The sequence below is a fragment of the Lipophrys pholis genome, assembly GCF_963383615.2.
Source record: "Lipophrys pholis genome assembly, chromosome: 8".
NCBI lineage: Eukaryota > Metazoa > Chordata > Actinopteri > Blenniiformes > Blenniidae > Lipophrys > Lipophrys pholis.
The window spans coordinates 25,367,768-25,388,988 of NC_137630.1; the positions used below are offsets into that span (position 1 = coordinate 25,367,768).

General features: G+C 40.0%; 1 protein-coding gene across 2 annotated transcripts; it reads right to left on the reverse strand.

Annotated features, from left to right (window-relative positions):
* Nucleotides 1–5,075: 5,075 nt before the first annotated feature.
* On the reverse strand, nt 5,076–17,249 carry LOC308113055 (synaptotagmin-2-like; the record flags this gene model as incomplete). Of its 2 annotated transcripts, none has more annotated exons than XM_080468965.1 (8): nt 5,076–5,540; nt 8,531–8,664; nt 9,056–9,173; nt 10,425–10,592; nt 11,139–11,306; nt 12,262–12,390; nt 16,536–16,693; nt 17,034–17,249. In XM_080468965.1, the coding sequence occupies 8 exons, from the start codon at nt 17,227–17,229 to the stop codon at nt 5,325–5,327; spliced, it is 1,287 nt and encodes a 428-aa protein (XP_080325091.1). In that variant the 3' UTR covers nt 5,076–5,324. The 2 variants fall into 2 exon arrangements, with proteins under 2 accessions (XP_080325091.1, XP_080325090.1); XM_080468964.1 differs by having other exon boundaries at nt 12,262–12,399; nt 17,034–17,229.
* Nucleotides 17,250–21,221: the final 3,972 nt, after the last annotated feature.

Here is a 21,221-nt window from a genome sequence, read left to right on the forward strand (position 1 = left end):
ATTAGTTCGACGGTTTTATTTTGGAAGATTTGCTCATTTGCCTCCCTGGCAAGACGTACATTTAGACTTTCACCATCTTCTTATCTGTTTGTTAGACATCGAAGCTTAGCACACAGGCTGGAAAACAGCTATTTTGATCATACGAAATGAAAAAAGAAAAGTGGTCTTTTCATCAACATGAGCTTTCCAGGAAACGACTGAAGACATTCTGGTACTTAGGCTTTTTTTTCCCCCCTCCACATTTCTCTCTGTTTTGCTGCTTGGCAGGAGAGCAAATAAGCCAATTTTCCAACGTTTGCAACTGATTCTTTAATTTGATTTCATGTGCATGACATTAAACACATTTCTGTGTTTTCCCGTCATGTATTTGTGAAAATCATAACGTTATGCATAGTTCTATGGGAGGGATTCAGCCTTTAAAAACTTGGGTTCCACTTTCTCACGTTTCTCTCTTTTATGCGTTACCGTTTGTTGCTTGGGCGTTTGTTGTTGTGTTGTTTTTTTTTAATTCTGCTAAGAAACCAACAAAAATACATGAGCGTGAACCAGAACATCACCAGCAGTGGGTTATTGATTGTACATGTAGTCACTGGTACATTCTTTTGCTAAACTGGAAGAAGAGGAGAAACTAGAAGAGTGACCCGGTTTGGTTTATAAATTGCACTCAGCCCAAGAATAGTACACACTCTCGTATAGATAATATAGATAATTTTAGCGTTATTATTGAGAAACCTATTGTGGTAATATAACTATCTGTTTATACTATCAAAACGAGGCATATACATTACTAACCACAATACTGTAAAATCAGCTACCTCTATGAAACAAGGACATCAACAGCTCGGAAAGTAGAAAAACACACACTCACTCTACTAAACTCACAACTGTTCTCAATGCTCACATATACAGTAAAATGGATTTTGCCCTCTTGATGAACAAAGACCTCAGAAAGGAATGTTAAAAGAGAAACACTGGCCAAGGAAAATGAAGACGTCAGATTTTTTTTCTTTTCTTCATATATAGACTCCAGCTGGTCAGCTGAGCTCTAAAGAGTTAGTGCTTGAGTTTTATGGCTTTAGTTTTTATCTTATTCATTTATCTCGTATACACGTACACGTATTGTATAATAAACACAGTAAAAGAGACACAGCCGTGGAGTGTTTCAGGTCATTTAAATAGAAGAGAAAGAAATTAAAAACTTCCAAGTAAAGGAGGAGAAAAGAAGGGATTCCAAGTCACTTGTGTTCACTGGATTATTCATCTTTTGGCCCCTTTATATAAAGATATGATCCAACGGACTCCGCTCTGGGTCAGTGCTGGCACATATAACAACTCCTACAATCCACCTACAGATTGCACAATTATTATATTCAGTTATTTGAGAACAACACCATATCAAATATGCTATTAGAAAATAATCATCTTATAGACTTGGAGATCCCAAATTCCAAACATTAAACATTTAAAACATGATTATTATTATTATTTTTCTTTTTTTTTACTTTTTAAAAAAACAGGAAAAAACAAAAACAAAAAAAAAAGCAATAGCGATAAAATCCAGGAATATGTCAATAAACATTGGCCTTCAGAAAAAGTGCTGCAACAGAACGAATGGCGGATAAATGGCGTCAAATAAAAGATTCGATCACAAGGAATTAGATAGCAAGCATGCGGCTACATTTTCATCCTACATGAACTCACACACAGTACTGGACGACACACTTGCTTAAGAATTTCAGGCGTGGAAAGGTTTGTTATTAGTAATAGTACTCTAATATTTGTATGACATTCTCTCCAATGACCCTCATGGAAAATAAATACACATTTGTTTCATTTAGAAAATATACAGTGCATCTTTTTTTTTCCCCCTTCATTGTGTTATTAAAATGACAAATGACACCCATTTACGTACACGAGATATTTTTGCTTCGTCTCTAAAACATGCTCTTATGTACAGTATTTTGTATAAACATGCAGTATCAACGTGTATGAACTATGTATATAGGCAAAACTACACACCGATGGGTTGCTTGATTGCTTCCATGTTGCCTTTTCTTTAGTGTTGCTTCATAAACCGAAGATAACGAGAAATAAATCGATGCGAGATGAAAAACTGAAGTCTGCTCTGTGATCAATAGAATAAAAAGTGTCACAAATTTCCCACAGAGAGGAAGAGACAAGAGCCAACATTCATCAAATTCCCCAAAAAAGTCTGGTAATTTGTTAAGAGGTTGACTGCGTTTGCTTGAACATCAGCCGACACTGCGCACAGTCAACGGGTATTTTTTGCTGTTGGTGCTCTGAGACGGCAGTTTTTTTTTTTGTTTTTCATTCTTTTTTTATGATTTTTTTTTTTAAATCTTTTATATCAAGAGGATTACTCCGGGCAGTTTTGGTCAGATATTTGAAGCAGGACAAAAGGTCGTTCTCGAAGTTTTTATCCTACAGAAAACTGATTTTCAAATATATAGAGCCAGTGAATAAAAGTGTTGATTTAGCTGCTTCTTTTACAGGAAGTCATTGCACCTTGCACTGCAGACTTGGATGCATACAAGTGTTTCAATAGTAAATTTTATTTTGAACCAATTTTGCAAAAAAAAAAGAAAGTATGGGTTAATAGAAAAAATTGGGTCAGCATTTCTACTGTGGAGGCGTAAATATTATATATTTTAACTTGAATAGATAAATAATAAAATCAGAATACATTAAGTTAGTTTTATGAACGTTTCAAATGGATTGCACAATAAAAACTGAGAAAGTCCTACATAAAAAATGAGACTTTGGCTAATGCTAAAAAATAATAATGCTTCCCGATGCATCACTTGAAGAAACTGCATAAAGTTTAAACTACTGATTGATAAAAACCGAAAGCAATAAAAGCCAATAGTAAAGTTGTGTAAGTTTAGAAATGCCATATCCCCCCTCCATCTGCCTCACAATGGTTTGGTCCATTTTACTACCCGTGAAGAGCTAATCTGGCACAAAAAAAATGTAATATACAAACACTTGTAACCAGATTACACTAATTGTGTAGTTTTTCTTTTTCCAATTCATATCAGGGTATTTCAAGAACTACTTAGTTTTAATATCAAAAACTTCATTTTTTGTAGTTAAGAAGAGTAGCTTTTCAAGATGTTTGATATAAATGTTTAGTTCTTGATTCAGAACCAAGAGGAGCTTTTTTCAGATTTTATTTTCAATAATTATCATTGATTTAGCAGCTTTCGTGGAAGATCGTTGGCAATCACGTCAAAAACTGATGTTAAATCATTTTCTTTCCGTCAAGCCCGACCAGAAGCACAACATGAACTTCCTGCCTCGGCTCTATATACTTGAAATTCAGACATTATGTTTTAAAGGAGCTTGTGATTGGCAGAACATTAAAACGTTCCTCTAGTCTTATCAGAGCAGTCCGTTTTACATGAGGAGACTTGTCTGGCGTGTGCCAAGTGTGCAGAAAAACCCAATCTCACAACAATATATCACAAAAACATGAAAGAAGAAGAAAAAACCCCAAAACAACGTACACAGATCAAATAACAGCGTCAAATTACCACAGAACAGAATATTAACTCCCAGTAGTGCAATTAAATTCAACAGTTTGGTAAGCTGTGTATAAAATACACATGGATCAGTGCCTTCTTCCAGACCACATCCTTGCAATCATGTGAGAAGTGAAGCATCCAAACGATTAAAAACACGGACACAAAAGGTCGAGGGTGAAACAAAAGCAAAGCAAAACTAAGTTAATTCATAAATCAGCCAACAATGCACTCCTTTTGCTGTTTCCCTTTTAAAAACAGCAGTTAATCTCAACATAAGAAAAAAATTAAAGCTCTGGTTTCCAAGCACCCCAAAATGAAAATATCAGATTTAAAGTGCAGAAGGAATAAAAGTGATTCAAGTGAAGAAAAAGAAGAAAAAAAACGAAAACTAAAGATGAATAAAAAATATACACAGAAATGAGAACAACACCGTTAACTGGAAGGCGTCCCTGGTAGTTGAAAATTGCTTATTTTGTTACTTGGAAGGCTTGTCTCCTTTATGACTGTAAGACGGTTATAGGGATTCTTTTGAAGTAAAACCCTTGTGTCAAGTCCATGACTAATGGCAGTAGCACTGAACAAGTGAGATACAGAATCAGAGGCGTTGGGAGGGGAGGTGGTAGACCGCAGGCAGTAATCGACACCTTGTAAATATCATGTCATTGGTGGTTGGAATCAGTCTCTCTTTGCACCCCGCTCTGATATTTCCACGCTATTTGTAGTTCCGATGACAGCCTTTTTGCAAAGTCAAAAACACATAATAATCTTTTCTTTTTCTTTCTCAAACAGAAGAAAAATCATTATTCCCTCCCATTTCGTGGGCAGATTAACACGAGCCGTGAGCCTTTAGGGTCACCAAGAAAGAAAACAAACAACAACAACTAAAAATAAATAAATAAATAAAAAAACAGCAGTCAGCCTTTTGAATCCCACATTTCTTTTCTTCATACAGAGGAGGATTTTTAAATATTAACAACCCGTTTAGAAAAAAAGGCATGGAGTTTCAGTTTCCTCTCAGTTTTCCTGAGACGATGGGCGGAAGGTCAACTAATCGAAAAAGGCAGTGTGTTTGTGGGTAACTGGATATGTGCCTATCCCTACTTTGCTACCCAACTCTAGGAATGTACTTCAAACTAACAGAATCATCTATCGTATGACAACTGGCAGGTGTGGAACATGGTGCACAAAACACCTAAGGAATGGACCTGCTTGTGTTATTTCTCTATCATATGGCAGTATAAAGCATTTTTATTATTAAGCGCTATCCTAAGCAAACTGTGTCACTAAAGGGAAAGGGTGAGTAGAACAATGTGAGTGAATGAATGTTTTACCCCCTCGTATCACCAGATTCCCATATATAGCACTCTTACTCTTCAAAGTCTACTCTGTATTCTTATTAATGGAACCACAACCCCAATACAAAAATAGATCTAAAGGAAATCAACGGAGTATCTGTCCATCCTGTAGCTTGTCTTCTTTTTTCAGTGACATGATTTAATTATAACATGTTACTTCTTTTTTTTTTTTTTTAACTATATTCCCCATCATGTTGAATGGTATCTATGGATCTTTTCAAAAGGTGGCAGTAGGGGAGGAGGAGGAGGTGGAGAAAAGTGGGGGAGGGCGGCAGATGTACAGTTTGGGGGCTTCTTCTGAAATATACACTGACATGGGGGGGGGAGAAAGGGGGGAGGGGGGGGGGGTGTAAGAGGCGAAGGAAGAAGGAGGGGGAAGATGGTGTATGGGTGGGTAAGGTGTGGTTGGAGGTGGATGAGGGCTTTACTTCTTGGCATTCAGGGCTGCGAGGGCGCCATCCACCTCCTCCTCGGGCTGCAGCGGATGCCACTGGGCGATGGGGCGACGGGGGTTGGCCAGCATGTCGGACCAGTGTTTCAGCCCGGCCCCCGTCGACTTGCTTCCCACCCAGATCTTCCCGATGGCATCGTTCTTGCCAATCTTGTCGTAATCCAGCACCGTGATCACGGCTTGGATTTTCTGCGGAGAGCAGGGGGACAAGGCATTACAACGAGCTCCACAATGAAGATCATACGAACACCCAGGGGTGAAGACAAAACTAACTCCGGCATTGGTTTTTTTTCCACATTCAAAGCACGAGAGGCTTTTAATGATATTAATAATTAAATAGACAAATGGTTTTGTTGGAGTAGTCGAGGACGATGCCAAGTGTTTAGGGCATGCAGGCGGTGTCAGCTCCCTCAGGACTTTGCATTCTTAAATGGTGGCGTGTGGGCTTGCTGCCATCTGCGTGGTCTCCAGAAACGCTTCGTGCTCGTTTATCTTTTTGAATCTTTACACATTGTTTTAAATAATCTTACAGTAAACATCTCACTGTTGCACATTTGTGCAAAATTTACATATTTCTTCAAAATATGTGAATAGTTTCTGCAAAATGGTGAAAAGTCTCGGTGGTTGTTTATGGTCAAACAAAATAAAACCATACTTTCTGTTTTCATTTAAATTAAACAGAGCATCCCAAGGTTTTTTCTTTGAATTGGGGTTGTATATTTATTGATACGTCTGTGTGATGACTAGTTATTGCAGATAGTGTTCACTCGGGGCTGTTATAGTCGTGTATATATATATATATGTATGTTTTCTTTCTGGCACAGAGTTAGATGAGAAGAAAGGGAAAGCTGCAGTCAGTTTCATACATTACACATCCACCTTCTGACTCTCTATAAAGCCCTACAAGTTGGTGGTGACAGAGCTTTTTCAGATATAATTGCGTCCATCCATCCATCCATCCATCCATCCATCAAGGAGCAGTGGCTCAACTGAGTCTCGCCCAGATCTTTAAACTCCTCATTCATTCAGAATGCAGAGAAAACTCATTTCAGCTGCTTGAATCAGTGATCAAATTGTTGACCCCAAGTTCATGACCATAGGTGAACTGAGCTGCTTTGCTTTGCAGCTCGGCTCCCCTCTTCACCAGAGCGGTCCAGTACAGTGGCTGTGTTGATCTCCCTCTTCTCACCAAATGGGAATAAGATCCTGAAATACTTGAACTCAACTACAATGGGAACGTTTCCCTGCCCACCTACTTACACCCAAATGCTCTGCCTGCACCGGTCTGGTCTTCTCATTGGCAGTGCTGTTTAGAAATACGGCTATAGATTGAAATTATTTTTAAACATGATACAGATTGCATGTCACTATCAGGTGAAATCAATCTATCTGCTCCACTGCTTTATTAAACTTGGGGTCATGCAGGGTGGAGCTAATCCTAGATGAGTTCAGGCAAAGGTACACACACACACACACACACACACAGAGACACAACATGACCAGATAACCTCAAACACATGTTTTTGTTTGTTTTCTACACTGTGAGAGTATTCCTGAGCACCCGGGGAAAAACAAAAAAAACAAAACCCACACCCTCACAGGAAGGACATGCAAACTCTAACTCTTCATATATTTTTGCATTAAAGTGAGTGCGCCAACCACCACACCCCCATGCAGCATAAAAATCCATTTTCTTTAAGATTTCCCGCTCCAAACGAGATGCATTATTAAAACTATCATGAATAGTGCAGAAGAACAACAATTCAGGAGTGTATGTGCATGTTCTTAAAAGTCACCAAAAAATAAATTACAATACAGCCTTAGGGCCGCAGTTAGTCACTGCACAATAAACAGTCTCCCCTTCCAGGGCCAGCGACAGGCATTACTTACATGATCCAAAAATTTGACATATCTACTAAATTCACTCCCACATATTTCCTTATAATGTCTCTTTTTGTCATTTCTGCATAAAAATCCAATACAAACAGACTTCACCTCATTTGTACTCACTGCTGTGTGTGAAGAAACAGTCGATGTGCTACATTAATCCCCCGGCTGGGAGCTGCGACTATACTTATCATAAGCAACCTCAAACGTAGCCGAAAAACTTTAAAAACTGAGCTGAAATAACAGCTGCTGGTCGTATATTTCCCACAGTAAGATGGCTACTCACGAGGTGCCTGCAGGCACCACAAGGGGAAAACCCTTTTCTACAGCAGGGTGGGCGGCTTCCATCATCCTCGAGGCGACACAGTAGCTCAACACATCTATCGATCCATGAGAATCGCTGCTGCTAATTTAATCCAAAGTCAAGTTGTGTTTGAGCAGTCATTAATTTGAAATTTTAAAGTCTGGATAAATGAACATATTATATAATAAAGCAACCATTCAGTCACATGAATAGATTGCAACTTGCACCATAGACTGAGGCTCATTTTTACTTTGGATGTCCTTCTTGCAACATGGGTTTAAACCTGGACATTCAAGGTCAAGACTTAATGCACTGCAGGGGAGGGCAATTAAAATAGCCTATATACTGTATCTCTATTAAATAGCGTTTTTGTCAAGTCATGCCTTAAAGAGTCTCTCAAGAAGAGGAACTTCTCAAAGAATTTCTCTGAAAGTTCAGATAAACATTATCATTGTCCAACAACAGAATAGTAAAAAATAATGTTGTCTTTCATTGTTTTTCTTTTCTTGTAACACCTAAGATATTTTACATTAAAATGCATGATCTGGTTTAAAAGGTGCTTTTTCAATATTAACCATCACTACAAAATCATACGGACTGTGAGAGGCTATACTTTATCATGCTTGAGGACACAGGTTATCAAATATGATGATAAGGATTTAATGCAAGTTGAACATAATGGTAGAATGATTATTTTTGTAGCATGACTATGCTATGAATTTAAAATGATGTGAGTATAAGAAAACTTCAATTGAATATATAATGTATGTTTAACCAGTTGCTCTGTTGTCTATGAGAAATGCAACAATTCCACAGAATATAAAAGAAGCACGGTCGTTTTTGTGCAGTTTTGTCCTTCATCTGAATTCTATCATCCATTCATCAAAGTGTGTCGTCACAATCATCTGCTTGTTGTCGCCGTTTAAGCTTTTCCGAGTAGCAATTTGTTCTACATCTGAAATTTGTAGAATTTACTTCACGTTCTCACCTGCATTTGCTCAAGAGGAATCTCAAAGCTGAACGACTCATTGTAGTAAGGATTCAAGGTGTTCTTTTTCACCGTCGTCTTCTTCTTCTTCAGCCTCTTTCCATTCTGCAGCAAGTTGATTTTCACATAGGGATCTGGGAAAAAAAAAAAAAGAAGAAGAGAGAGAGAAATGAGTCCAAACCAGTGACACGCTGATCCAAATCTCTTCCACGTGCGTGCTCGTTGGGAGGCAGTGCTGTCATGCGCCAACAGATGGGGCCAATGCTGAGGCCAGGAGGAGAGAGGGACGCTGCATGGCGAGTACTGCAGCGTCAGCACGTGAGCAAGAGCAGGACGGATTTAATGGCTGTTCTCGGAGGCACACTCCCTCATCCACTGCAGTCTCGCTGCAAGTCACTGTGTTTTGGTGGGCTGTGGCATTGAAATAGCATCAAGTACAAAAAAAAACAAAAAAACAAACAAATCCAATTACAATAATTCAATGTGTGATGCCCAGAGCTGTATATATACATGAAGTAGCCCCACCTGACAGTCCACCCACGTCCATTTTCTTCAGGTTCTTAGCCTCCAGAATACAGATGGTGAGTTTGCCAGCAGTGGGGACGTAGCGCAGGGAGATGCAAATGTCACCCAGCTTCTCCGGCTGTGAGGAAAGGAAATAGGGAAGGGGGCGAGAACATTAAATAAGGTCTTACGCAAAACTCAGCTCTTTACCCTGCTGGGCAATAAACACATTAATATATGAACATTTTAGATGTACAAATAAACCCTGCTGCCATAACTTTTTTTATGACACTAGCTGGAATTATTTTTCATTACATCTAAAGCTGTATTTTATTTTATTTTTTCAATTAGCATATGAAACTGCAAGCACAATTAACTGTGGTGTAGTTATTCCTTATGATGGCTCTGGAGGGGCAGTTTTATTGTTTTACATTCTTTTTCCTACTACACCAGGTCCATTACAGGTTGCGTGGTTACAGGAGAATTAATGCGATATCACAGATGTATCATACACTTCAACATGATATAAAGTCAGTTATTTATGGCAAATATGGATTGAGATGTTTGAGACAAATAAAAAAATAAAAAGGTGTGCCTTCATGATGTTTGTTAAGCTCTAATGAAAACTAAAAACACATCCAGAAGTGACCATTTTCTCCTAATATAGATTCCATATTTGCGCCTTTATTCTTGCAGGCAAATCTTTAGTTATACTTTTTAATATATTTTCAAACTCTTCCCAAACATTAAATACCACTATATTCTCCATAAGAGTCCCCGCTTTCATTTGTTGTAAAAATTTGTCTGTGTGGCAAGAAGTTGAAGAAATGAAGCTATGTGGTCGTCGTTGTTTGATAATTCATCTGGTTTGGAGCATTTGAAAATGGTGCATAAACTCAATTTTTACATGATTAGTCCACTGTTTTATGCACGGTCGCATTGTTCACAGTTGGCTACACAAACTCCAATAAGAACCTAAGAAAACCATTTGAGCAGACGTCAGATTTTACCTTTTGCTGTTGTTCTGCTCAGCGGGAGTGTTTGAATTCAGTGGAATGTTTTGACAAATCAGAGAAGTGGCAGACTAGTTTTCTTGGAAGTAATTTGTATGGCGACTCCAAGAAGAAAAGGGTTGCAAATACATTAAAAAAAAAAAAAGTATTGCTCATTATAAGCTTTGTCTAGCATGACTCATTTAATACTTGGTAATGCTTCTGATTACCAAGGCTACTCTCATTCGCAAATATACCGACCTAAACCATTTTTTTTTTTTAGGTGATCTCAAATCTGTTGTCAACCATAGAAGCAGGGCGTTTGGAGAACGTTAAGCAGTGGGTCTTTTGCAGGAATTAAAAAATAAAAAAATAAAAAAAAGCACTGCTGTGTTTACCTCCTCTTGATCTGCGCTGTCCAGGTCTCTCCACTCCTCAATTGGCTTTGCCAGATCAAGAGTGTTCATGGGTATTTTAATCTCTCCGATGACATCATGTTTGGAGAAGCGATCAAAGTCATAGACGGACATGACCAGAGTCTTTCCTCCCATCTCCTGGAAAGGAATCTGAAAGACAGCAACCGACCACATTTACTCATTTAAAACCTTTTTTCCAAGGAACTGAGGCACAAATCTCACATTTGTGATTAAAACTACGTATGAACTGTATAGAACCGGGCAGACAGCATCCGTATTGGTCGGGACTCTGGCCTCCAGCTCCAGAATGATCTGGCTCGATAACATGCTGCTTCAGCAGAGCCGCCCGACTTTGACAAGGTAAAGCCATTTGAATTGTTTTATAGGGAGCTGTGTCAGCAGCCGCGGTGCTCCAGAGGTGGCCCTCTCCTTTAATTTGATTCTCTGCCATACTCCCCTTGTCAGACACCTTCAATGTGTCTGCTGCTTTTTATCATTGCCAGCCTGAAGTGTTGGAGTAAAAGAAATCAGAAGCTAAGTACCCGCTAAAGGAAGAGAGAGGAGGGGGGGGGGGGGGGGGGGGGGGGGGGACACTTCACCTCTGACTGGACCTGGCCTACCCATCAAACAGCTTGACGCTCGTGCTGTTTTAATAAGTAATGTGGAAAAGGCGACTGCCCTTCTGTACCGTCCTACCTTGAAGGTAAAGGTCTCGTTGAAGACAGGATTCAGCGTTTTCTTGTGAACTTTCGTGTCAAACTTTTTCTTCTTGTCTGGGAGGACGAAAACCTTCACGTAGGGATCTGAAGTGCCGCCGCTGTCCATGGAGAGCAGATCGGCTGCTTGCAGGATTCCAACAGCCAGCTGCCGAGTCAACAGTGAAGCCATTAGAATAAAAGAGAGGAGTTTTCTCTGGCGAAACAAAGACTTATTATTGTTCTTTTGCTCAGCTTTTATTAACGGACAGTTTACAAAAGCAATAGGAGGCTAAGATAGATGATTAAAAAAGAAAAAGAAGCAGAAGCATGCGATGCATACATGCGTTATTAGAAATCATGTTGTCGCTCTCCGATTTGCATTTTTTTCTAGATTTTTGCATTCCCTTTGTGGCGTTTGTATTAATTTCTGAACTCGTGCATTTGTGTTGTGGATTTGTATTTGTGGGTCGTTTTGGGATGCGCCTTTTCCAATCAAACTGTGACTTTTGCATTGCTGTTGCTTTTGTATTGATTTGTATGTCAAAGCAAATTAATCAGGTAAAATATGCACAGACATACTGTACTTTGTTGTTGTTGTTGTTGTATGTAATAGTAGCTTTTGTATTTGCGTCGCGGTTTATATTTATTAATTTTGTCTCTATTGTATTGCTGTGGCTCTTGCTTTTGTGCTGTGTTGAGCTTTAGGCATTAGTTTTGTGGGCTTTGCATCCATTAATAGTTTTTATGGCTTTTGTTTGTATTTTCTTTTTTTAACCCTGTGGTTTTCATATTCCTACGACAGCTTTTGTAGTCATGCTGAAGAATGTGGGTGTAGCTTTTGTATCTGTGGCTTGCATTTGAGTGTTTGAGTGTGGCTTCTACATCTGTGCTTTGGCTTTTGCTTTCATTTGTAACTTTGCATATTTGTGTTATGGCTTTTGTAGTTGTTCCATGCCGCATGCATTTGTTCATGTTGTTGTCTATGTATGCGTCAGTGGCTTTTAGATTTGTGTTAAGGCTTTAGTAATCATGGTGCAGTAATTCATTTTCCATCGCTTTGTCCCTTCTGGGCCACTGGAATATTGACCACAGCGTGTTGAATGAATAACTAGAGCGCTTGCCTTATTCTCCTGGAAGTCATAATCGATGGAGTACTGCAGCTTCCCGAGCTTTTCTTTCTCCTTCACTTCCTCCTCCTTTTCATCTCCAGTCAGTCCCGGCTCCACATCATCCTCTTCATCATCGTCATCCTGTGGTTTCTGGAACGACAGAAGAGGGGCAAGGCAGCAGGAAAATCCAGTGAGTGGGCAGTTCTGAGGTGACAGCTGTGCTGAACACCAAACCTTGGATATCAGCAGTGGGGTTAGTCACAGCACCTACCTGCCACTTACCCCCGTGTTACTAGTGCAATCTGTTCATCGATGACCACGGTTGCAACCTGACTTGATTTCACTATTTCTTGGGTGACACCATTTGCTGTTTTCGTTTGTTCATAAGTATTACAGGGATGCAACATCTGCTAAGATCAGATGTGGAGAATTCCTCCTCAACTACATGTTTTCAGAATTGTATTTTTTTTTTTTTTTTTTTTAATCGTGCCAAGAATGGAAAGAGACAGAGAAAGAGTGACATCAGAGAGAGAAACAACAGAATAAAGACAATCAACATACAGGAAGTGTACAGAAAAAAACCCTACAAGAACACATCACATTGCAGTGCAGTGCATTCTATTACCATAGCTCTGCAAATACTCTGGACGTTTTGTGTCTTTTACACAAGAAAATAGTAATTGGGAAGCATCAAATTAGCATGAATCGCTTGTGTAGCTGCCAGTAATAAAGTTATTACATGGAGAGGATAGAAATAAGAGAAACACAGCAGGAAAGAGCACCGTTACTTTGGAAGGAAATGCATTGCGGTCAAACGGCAGCTACACAAATCCACAATGACTCATCCCACATGAGTCATATTAACTCATTTCTAAAGTTTTAAAATAAATCGTGATAGCATATCCCACACAGACAAAAGCTGCATCAGCAAAGATGAGCGGATTTTTTTTTTTTTTTTCGAATGTTTACAAAGGTGGGGATATAAATCTTGACAAATATAGCATCTACTGCAGAGCTACGGCATTATTGAATTGCACCACAGTGTTAGGTGTCCTTGATATTCTGTTTACCCCGTGTACAGTTTTTCTTTTTTTTGTTTTTCCAATTGAAACTGAATGTCCTTACTGAGAAGAAAATGAAGGACAGAGCCAGGAGGCATCGGTGTGATTTAATCAAAACACTGACGTAGTGTTTCCTAATGTTTTCTTTGAAAAGCTCCCAAAGTTGTTCTAACTGCAGGTAAAAAAGGTGCGATAACGCACATTGTGCCAACTGAACAGTTGGCCAGTTGGTTACTTCAAGCCAGACGACATTAACGTCTGCCGCTTATCTCCTTCTGACATCTCATCAATGTTCCTACTCTGCTGTGGTGAGAATGACATTTTTTATTAGTTTTTTTTTTTTCATTTTCCCATTATCGCGCTCCAGCCTGGCTGATGTAACTAAGTGCACTCCAGAATAATTTCCCAATTTATTCTAAACAGACTCCAGATTTTTCCAGCTGATGTGTCTTTTTTTGTTGGATGCTTGGTGAAAGAGAATCCTCCAGCTCGCTGACAGCTAACCGCTCCTGAGATAATCAGGACAGGATGAGGAAGATAAAGCAAATCTTCTGTTATCGGCCATCTTGCCTTTACATCACGCCCAGTGGCTCTTGAGTGTTTCGTCCCTTTAGAGGCGGCCACGACTAATGGAGTGAGAGCAATTTGCCCCGATATGAATATTAAAGTAAACTTTCATTGCGGGTACTGTAAGGAGCCGGATAATATCTCAGTATGTCCTACTTTCCTATGGCTGTCTTCTTGAAAAAAAACAAAACACTGATGTCTTCGTAAGACTGGAGGATCCAGCTACTCACTGATGAGCTGGAAGAGGAACAGGGTGCACACACACACACCCACACACACACATACACACACACACACGCACACACACACACAGAATACGCACATTCACTGCACACCATACTACACTGTACACTCCCGCCATACGCACACACATATTTGCTTACATGCAAACTCTCAAGCATGCTGAATTCCTCACGCTCTCGCTCTCACACGCATACACGTTCTCACACAGTCTCCTGTAATGTGGCATTCTCTATCTTTACTGTGGTAAATGCTTTTCATTCAAGCATGCCAGGCCACAAAATGCAGGATCCGAGGTTTATTTCTGATGGCGAATGTAAATGGATTATTATTTTTTTATGATTTCTGAAGAGAAGGAAAAGTTGTGCTTCGATGTTTGTCTTTTTTTTTTTTAAACTTCTGAGACAAATTTTTGCCAAGCCCAAAAATTTCAGTCGTGAAATGTAGACATCCATGGAGGAATCATGCTATATCGAGATTTTCCAGTTCGCTCAGACTTCCAGTAAAGGGTTCAAAGATAAAGACATGGTACGTCTGAATGAATGCCCTTTGGTGAACTCCATGGGGTGAAATGAGAGCTCATTACTGCGGATTGATTAAACGGGATTCGTGTTGAAGAAGCCTTAGCAGCCTTAGCTTTTGGGTCTGAAATAAATCCTCTGCAGTTGCCTGCGAATGAGGGCAAACATTCTGGCCCACCATTTCTCCTCAGTGACACCCGAGTGCTTCGGGGAGAGAGAGGGCATCAATGACTGTCACCTTGTATGTCAGCAGCATGGGTCATCCAGGAAAGTTACTCTCAAGTCAAGTTGTGGCCATTCAATGGTACCTACTGCAAGGGCATATGCTGGTCTTTGTCAAGGTATACAAACAGCTTTATCTGCGGTGGAACTCGGAGCGTGTTGGCACAACCGCTTTCAATTGCATACCCGAGTCAAAGAATCTCTGGAGATCAATTGTTTGTAAAGCGTTGTTTGTCGGTTGTGCTGCACAATCGAGGTCTCTCATAGAGGGGGAGGAACATGCTCTAAGCTCTCAGTTAGGTAGAGTTTCAGCTAATGTTTGACAAATATCCAGCTTACCCCTTGCACATGCATGTTAGTGATCTCTAGTGAGTTGCTCAGTGCACTCGTCATTCAAAGGCTCAACCAGAGGATGATTTTCATGTTCATTTCATACCATAAACACTTAAACAGATTTTTGTAGTTTTTGCCAAAAAAAATTAAAAAAAATAAAAATTGCAATCTCTGGATTTTCAAGACATAGCATTTGGTGCGGCATATCATATCAGTGGATTTTGCGAAGCAGCTTAATCGCTCCCATAGAGTCCTCAAGCACCCGCAGCACCTAAAGCTTGCAAAAAACTAAGGAAGCCATAGCACTCATTGTCACCATCACTGCAATCCAACCCGTCCAAGCCCAGCCCAGCCCACCACACCCCCCCGCCCCCCTCCCCCAACACCGCTCGCCCCTGCCCTGGTCTGCGCTTACACAAAGCGGCCAGAGAGGGGTGCCGCGTGCTATCAGACCTACCGTAGGCAGAGAAGTCCACCACAGTCAAGATACACGGAGCACACATAAGACACAAAGCAGGAAGGAGGAGAGCAGAGACAAAGGAAGAGATTGAACTCACAGCAGACACCAAAGAAGGGTAATCACAGCAAATGCAGTCAGCTACACTGTAGGGAGTGAGGAAAATGACAGATAGAGGAGCCTGCTCATTACCACAATCACATCTTGTGCAGCGAGGCCGGTGGGCTTTTTAATAACTCCTCTTTTGGATGTATGCTTATTGTACTTCATCGAATCATCAATCATGTATGTGGGGGGAAAAAATAATAATTACAGTCACCAAAACAACAGCATTAGGCCGGCTACTAATTTTCATAATTACTCTTTTATGATTGTAAGGCACACAATGGTGGGGGGAAATAGATGAGATTCCTGTCATTTTTCACTCAAGTCCCAAAGCACAAGTGCAACAATAACATTCATGACAAATACGTTAAATAACAAAAGAGAGAGAGAGAGAGAGAAAGAGAGAGAGAGAGAGAAAGAAAAACAATAACAATGGTGGATAAAGAATGTAATTTACACCTGTGGAGAGTACACTTGACGGCGTTAGAGAAACATCAAAACATTCAACAGCCTGTCAAGTAGTCTAACCTGTAATTTAGCAAAATGCATACAAGGAAGTTAAACTGGGTTGAAATATGTAAAAAACAAAAAGTGATAAACAACATGACTTCAATTGACCCTGCTTGTGTTTTAGCTCATTCCATTTCTCACTTAAGCCCCACAGCTGTTACATAAAAGCCTCATCAACGTGTGAATGATATTCCTGCTTTGCTTTGCTTCATCTACGGTGTGGGTGCGAGCTCCATCTGCCGGGACACCACCTCCGGCGGTGAAACATACCTCTCCTTTCAGGTTCTTCATTCCCATGTCACCCTTCCCCTTCTTGCCCTTCTTGTTCTTCTTCTTCTTGCAACAGCATTTCTTGACGATGCAGAAGCAGCATGTTAGAATGAGTAAAGCAGCGACCACGGCGATGGCAATGATGGCCCAGGACGGTACTGGAGGAGGTAATACACACCAATGTGCAGATGACATTTTCACACCCGAACAAAGAAGAAAACAAACATATCTTTTTACTTTTGGTTTAGACAATCATTTAGGGAACTTCACGTCAGCCAAATATGTTCAGTGAGAGGTGGTCGGTTAGCAATTAGATTGGGTGAAAATTAGATTTCTCTGCCATTAGGAAGAGCAGGCAGTGATCAATACTAAATAAAGACATTATGTTGCTGCTGATGCCTGCAAGCAAAAGGGGAAAATCTAATTTCTAAAATCACTGCTTCGAGTCACGTCAAGATAACCGATGGCTGATCGGGACAGGTTTCGCCCGGCACTCACGTGGGATCTTGTCGATTTCATTCAGGAACTTGTTCTTGATCTCGTCGAAGGCATCGTTCTTGTTGACTGGCTCGGTGGAGTTGTCGGTGGAGACTAACGCGACGGGGGCTGGAGTCACAGTCAAGGCACTGGCCCCCGTTGGCTTGGCAGCGACCATGGGCGTTGTCTGGTGCTTAAACAAGTTCCACTTCGTCATTTAGGCTGCACGCGCAGTCCCTGGAACACAGCGGGCAGATACCACCATTAGGAGAGGCCAAACCATCAAGCTAATGATGCTTGTTCACTGCCACAGTTGACCAGTTGAGAGTTTGTCATTAAAAGTTTGAGAAAATGTGTTGCTTTTCAGAGATACGCATTCAAAAGTACAGTGATTCACGCGATCATTCATTTTCTCCCATCCACGCCAAAGGTCACGACTGCGACATAAGGTGATTATGTCCATCATAATGAAAAACTCCTGGTTCAGCAGCACAAACACACTTTGACACAAAGGAGGTGGGATCGAACTGCCGAGAGTGACGGTGGAAAAACAACCTGCTCCACCAACTGAGCCAGAGCCGCTCCGAATAATAGGCAGGTAAGATTTGATATATTACAATACAAAGGAATGCTGTACAACTGCCATTTAAATGAGATACTCTACAGACCCACTTAACTCACATTCATCCAAAAATGGCATAACAGAAGGTGGCTGGAGCTAAGGTGGTGAAGAGGAGCTAGATGTTTTAGATTTAATGGTTTTATCTCTTCACCCGTCCTCATTTTATCACTTTCACTGAGGGCAGAAAAATAATGAAATACAAGAGTTATGGATTTTTGAAACATGGAGAACTAAAGTTAAATATAGTTGTGTTCCTGTTTCGGAAGAGACTTAGTTATGGGTTGAAATTGGGCAGTTGAGCTCCTGAAAAAACCCCAACAATGTAGAATGAGGTGGGATCATTATATAGACAATATATGTGTGTGCTTGGTTGCTGTTTGTGGATATTGATATAAGAAAGGCCATTTTTTTCTTGTTGAACTGAAATAATCATTATTATGGACAGAGTAAATGGAAGTAAATGCATCATTTAGATGAGAGAATGAAAAGGAAGTAATAATACAAAAATCATTTATTCCCAAATCCTTTTAATTCATTACATATTGAAAACCTGTTTCCTGCACTTAGTTTTTTAATATTTTGATAGAATATTTATAAGGCTGCTTCACCTCACAGGGGTCAAAACAGCAACTCACCAGGATTTGAATCTGGATCCCCACATTCAAGGTCAAGACTGCCGCTTGTTTACTGAATTCACTCATCCATTACTAATGCATACCCATATTGATTTTATAAAGCTATGGATACAAAAGGTAATGTTCTCACTGTCTGATTTTCAAACAGCTGTTCTACATTCACATATATAGATATTTAAAACATCATAAAATACTTGTATTTTAGTGAAATTGCATTCAGTTACATTTAATTTTTAATATTTTGCAGGTGGCTTCAGCCCCACATCTTCGAATGCAAAGAAAGAATTCACATTCACAAGATCAAAAACATTCATCCGCCACATAAACAAACACAGCCAAACAAATTAAAGTGGGTCTCGCTGTTGTACTACTAATGAAAATGCTGCTGAAAGATTTGGAGGTGTGTTTGCATCTGTGCGGTCGGTATTTAAACGTTATTCATTCCAGAAGTATCATTGACATCAATAGACGTTTTTTTTTTTTAAAGATGAAACCAGAGAATAACATACTTTCATGCAGCTTGCCAGTCATATCTAAACACACACACAAAAACACACACACCTGCTATGAGCTGCTTTGTAGGTCTGTTTACTGATGATGTGATATTTCAAGTCACCAATTTACTGCTCCTGTTACGAGTAGAGAAAATCCTCTTCTATCCATACTCAAAACAGGCACATTTCATCTTTAAATTAAGACTCATCACATATAGACACAATTTATCTAAAAAATAAATATATATACAAAGACCCAGGATGGAAACTACAGGGTTAAATGGTGATGATAGGGTGTCGATGTGTGTGTGAATGTGGGTAAGTGTCTGTGTTGGTGTGACCTGCTGTATGCCCTCCAACAGCCTCACCTGAAGGGATGAAGAAAATAACTATCATATGGGATAAATAATGTCGAATAAAATGCTCTATAGAGTAATAATACTCATCCTGTGGAAACTGTACATCATTTAAGGAATATAACTGGGTCCTACCTTCACATTACGATTGGATGCCAATTCAAAAGACATTCAGATCTTACAATTAATGAGATATTTCAAGACTGAAAATGTCAAAAACAAATGTACAATAGTTGTAAAACTGTAAAACGCTCAATTTATTTCCACCAAGGCTCAATGTTTATCTGATGATTGAACTGGCTATGGCTTTTACCCAGCAGTGAAGTGTTTCTATTAGAATTTAAATGTTTGTGCGATCACAGGAGAAGGTTTTGAGATGAGGTGCCAGAAATATTTCCGAGAAGTAACTGTTAATCCTCCATTTATCACACCTTTGTTTTGGCTGCTGTTGCTTGTAAACTCGAGCCGACGGGGCCTGACGTGAAGAGGTGTTTAACCATACACGGGGAAACAGCATGAAACAACTGCAAGCCGTCCTCCGCTGGTGTTTCCACAGGCCAAACAAATGTTCAATCGGAGCTCTTATCGGTTCCAGAAATCACAGTGTGACAAGTGCAGCTGAAAGCAGCCTGCCAACAGAGCGATGAGTGATCGGGCGAGACCTCCATTCAGAAAGCAGAGAAATATGACAGGCATAACGAGAAGGGACTTCTGCTGTTGATTTTATTAAAGTTGAGGGGAAATGGGGAGAAAAAAAAGAATTTCCCCGTTCCTCGTGTGGGAAAAAAAACAAAAAACCTCCAAGTTGGAGCCAGATACTCTGCTTCTATTTATTGCTGCGTATAAATTATTCAAATTGAGGCTGACAGCGGGAAGGATAAGCTTATATTATTCAGGGACCAGTTTATACATCTTCGAACATATGATGCTAACATGTTGGGCTGATATCACCAAAGACTATCACTTCTTTGACAATTCACCGAAAAGCAGTGGTTTTATTGCGAAAATGATTGAGAAACACTTTTAACCATTAGACTTTTAATAAGGAGTGGGCTGTTTAATAAAACAGCAATAACTCGCCCTCCTGCCTCCACTCTGCACTATACTTCACCGTAGATGTGTCTGACAGTGTTAAAGGCTTCCATTAACATCAAAGGTTGATGTGCATTTTATCCTGTTTGTCCCTCACACTGTGCCAAGCCAGACCGATTAAATTAACATTCATGGATATGTGCTGAAGCATTTTATGTCCTCCAGTCTGCTGGTGACAGGGAGGACGGACAGAGAGGACACAGACTCACACTATTGTTTTATGACAAGCCATTAGTCCTTTTTCACAGCCGGCTCCTACTATTCACACCAGCAACATCAGCTACATAAACCGCTTTTATCCCTCAACACTGTCTTACACCTTCAGGTCTGATAACATAAAAAGAGAAGTAGTGGTGGATGTGTAGTATGTAAGACGACAGCAGAACAAGAAGAAATCACCACGAGTCACCCAAACTGAACCAGTTGGTTGAAGTGGAAGATAGACGGACTTGTGAAACAACGCTCTGATCCTACTTAGTTTGGAAAATATAATCTAATTATTGCTCCCTTTTGAAATGCACAGTGATCCACCCATAAAATGTTTCAGTATTTTAAAGCGAATACATTTTTAAACTCCACGAGGGCCCATCACAGACTCTCCACCTGGACTTTATTTGGTACTTTGTTGCTTAATGTGCGCAGTAATAGTGGGAAAAGTATCATGAGACTACAGCGTTACACCACATTTGGATGAAATTACAGTCGAAAGCCAACAAGGTAAGTGATTTATGTTTTCATTGCTGTTATATCAAGAGCACAGAGGAGCACGTCAGAGTGAAGCGACCTGTTTTGTGTGCATTGGAGTGAGCATGGCATAAAGAGTAGTCCAGGATCAACCAGATTAAACATAGATATGACGTGCCGTAAATGTACAATATGAGCTGCGGTTGCAGGTAAATAAAGACAGTAACACCTCACTGGTTGAGCATTGGTTTGCATTGAAGGTTAGCATTTTTTAAGTTTTCTTAACAATTTCAAAAATTGTTGCGCAGGAATACAACCTCCGAACG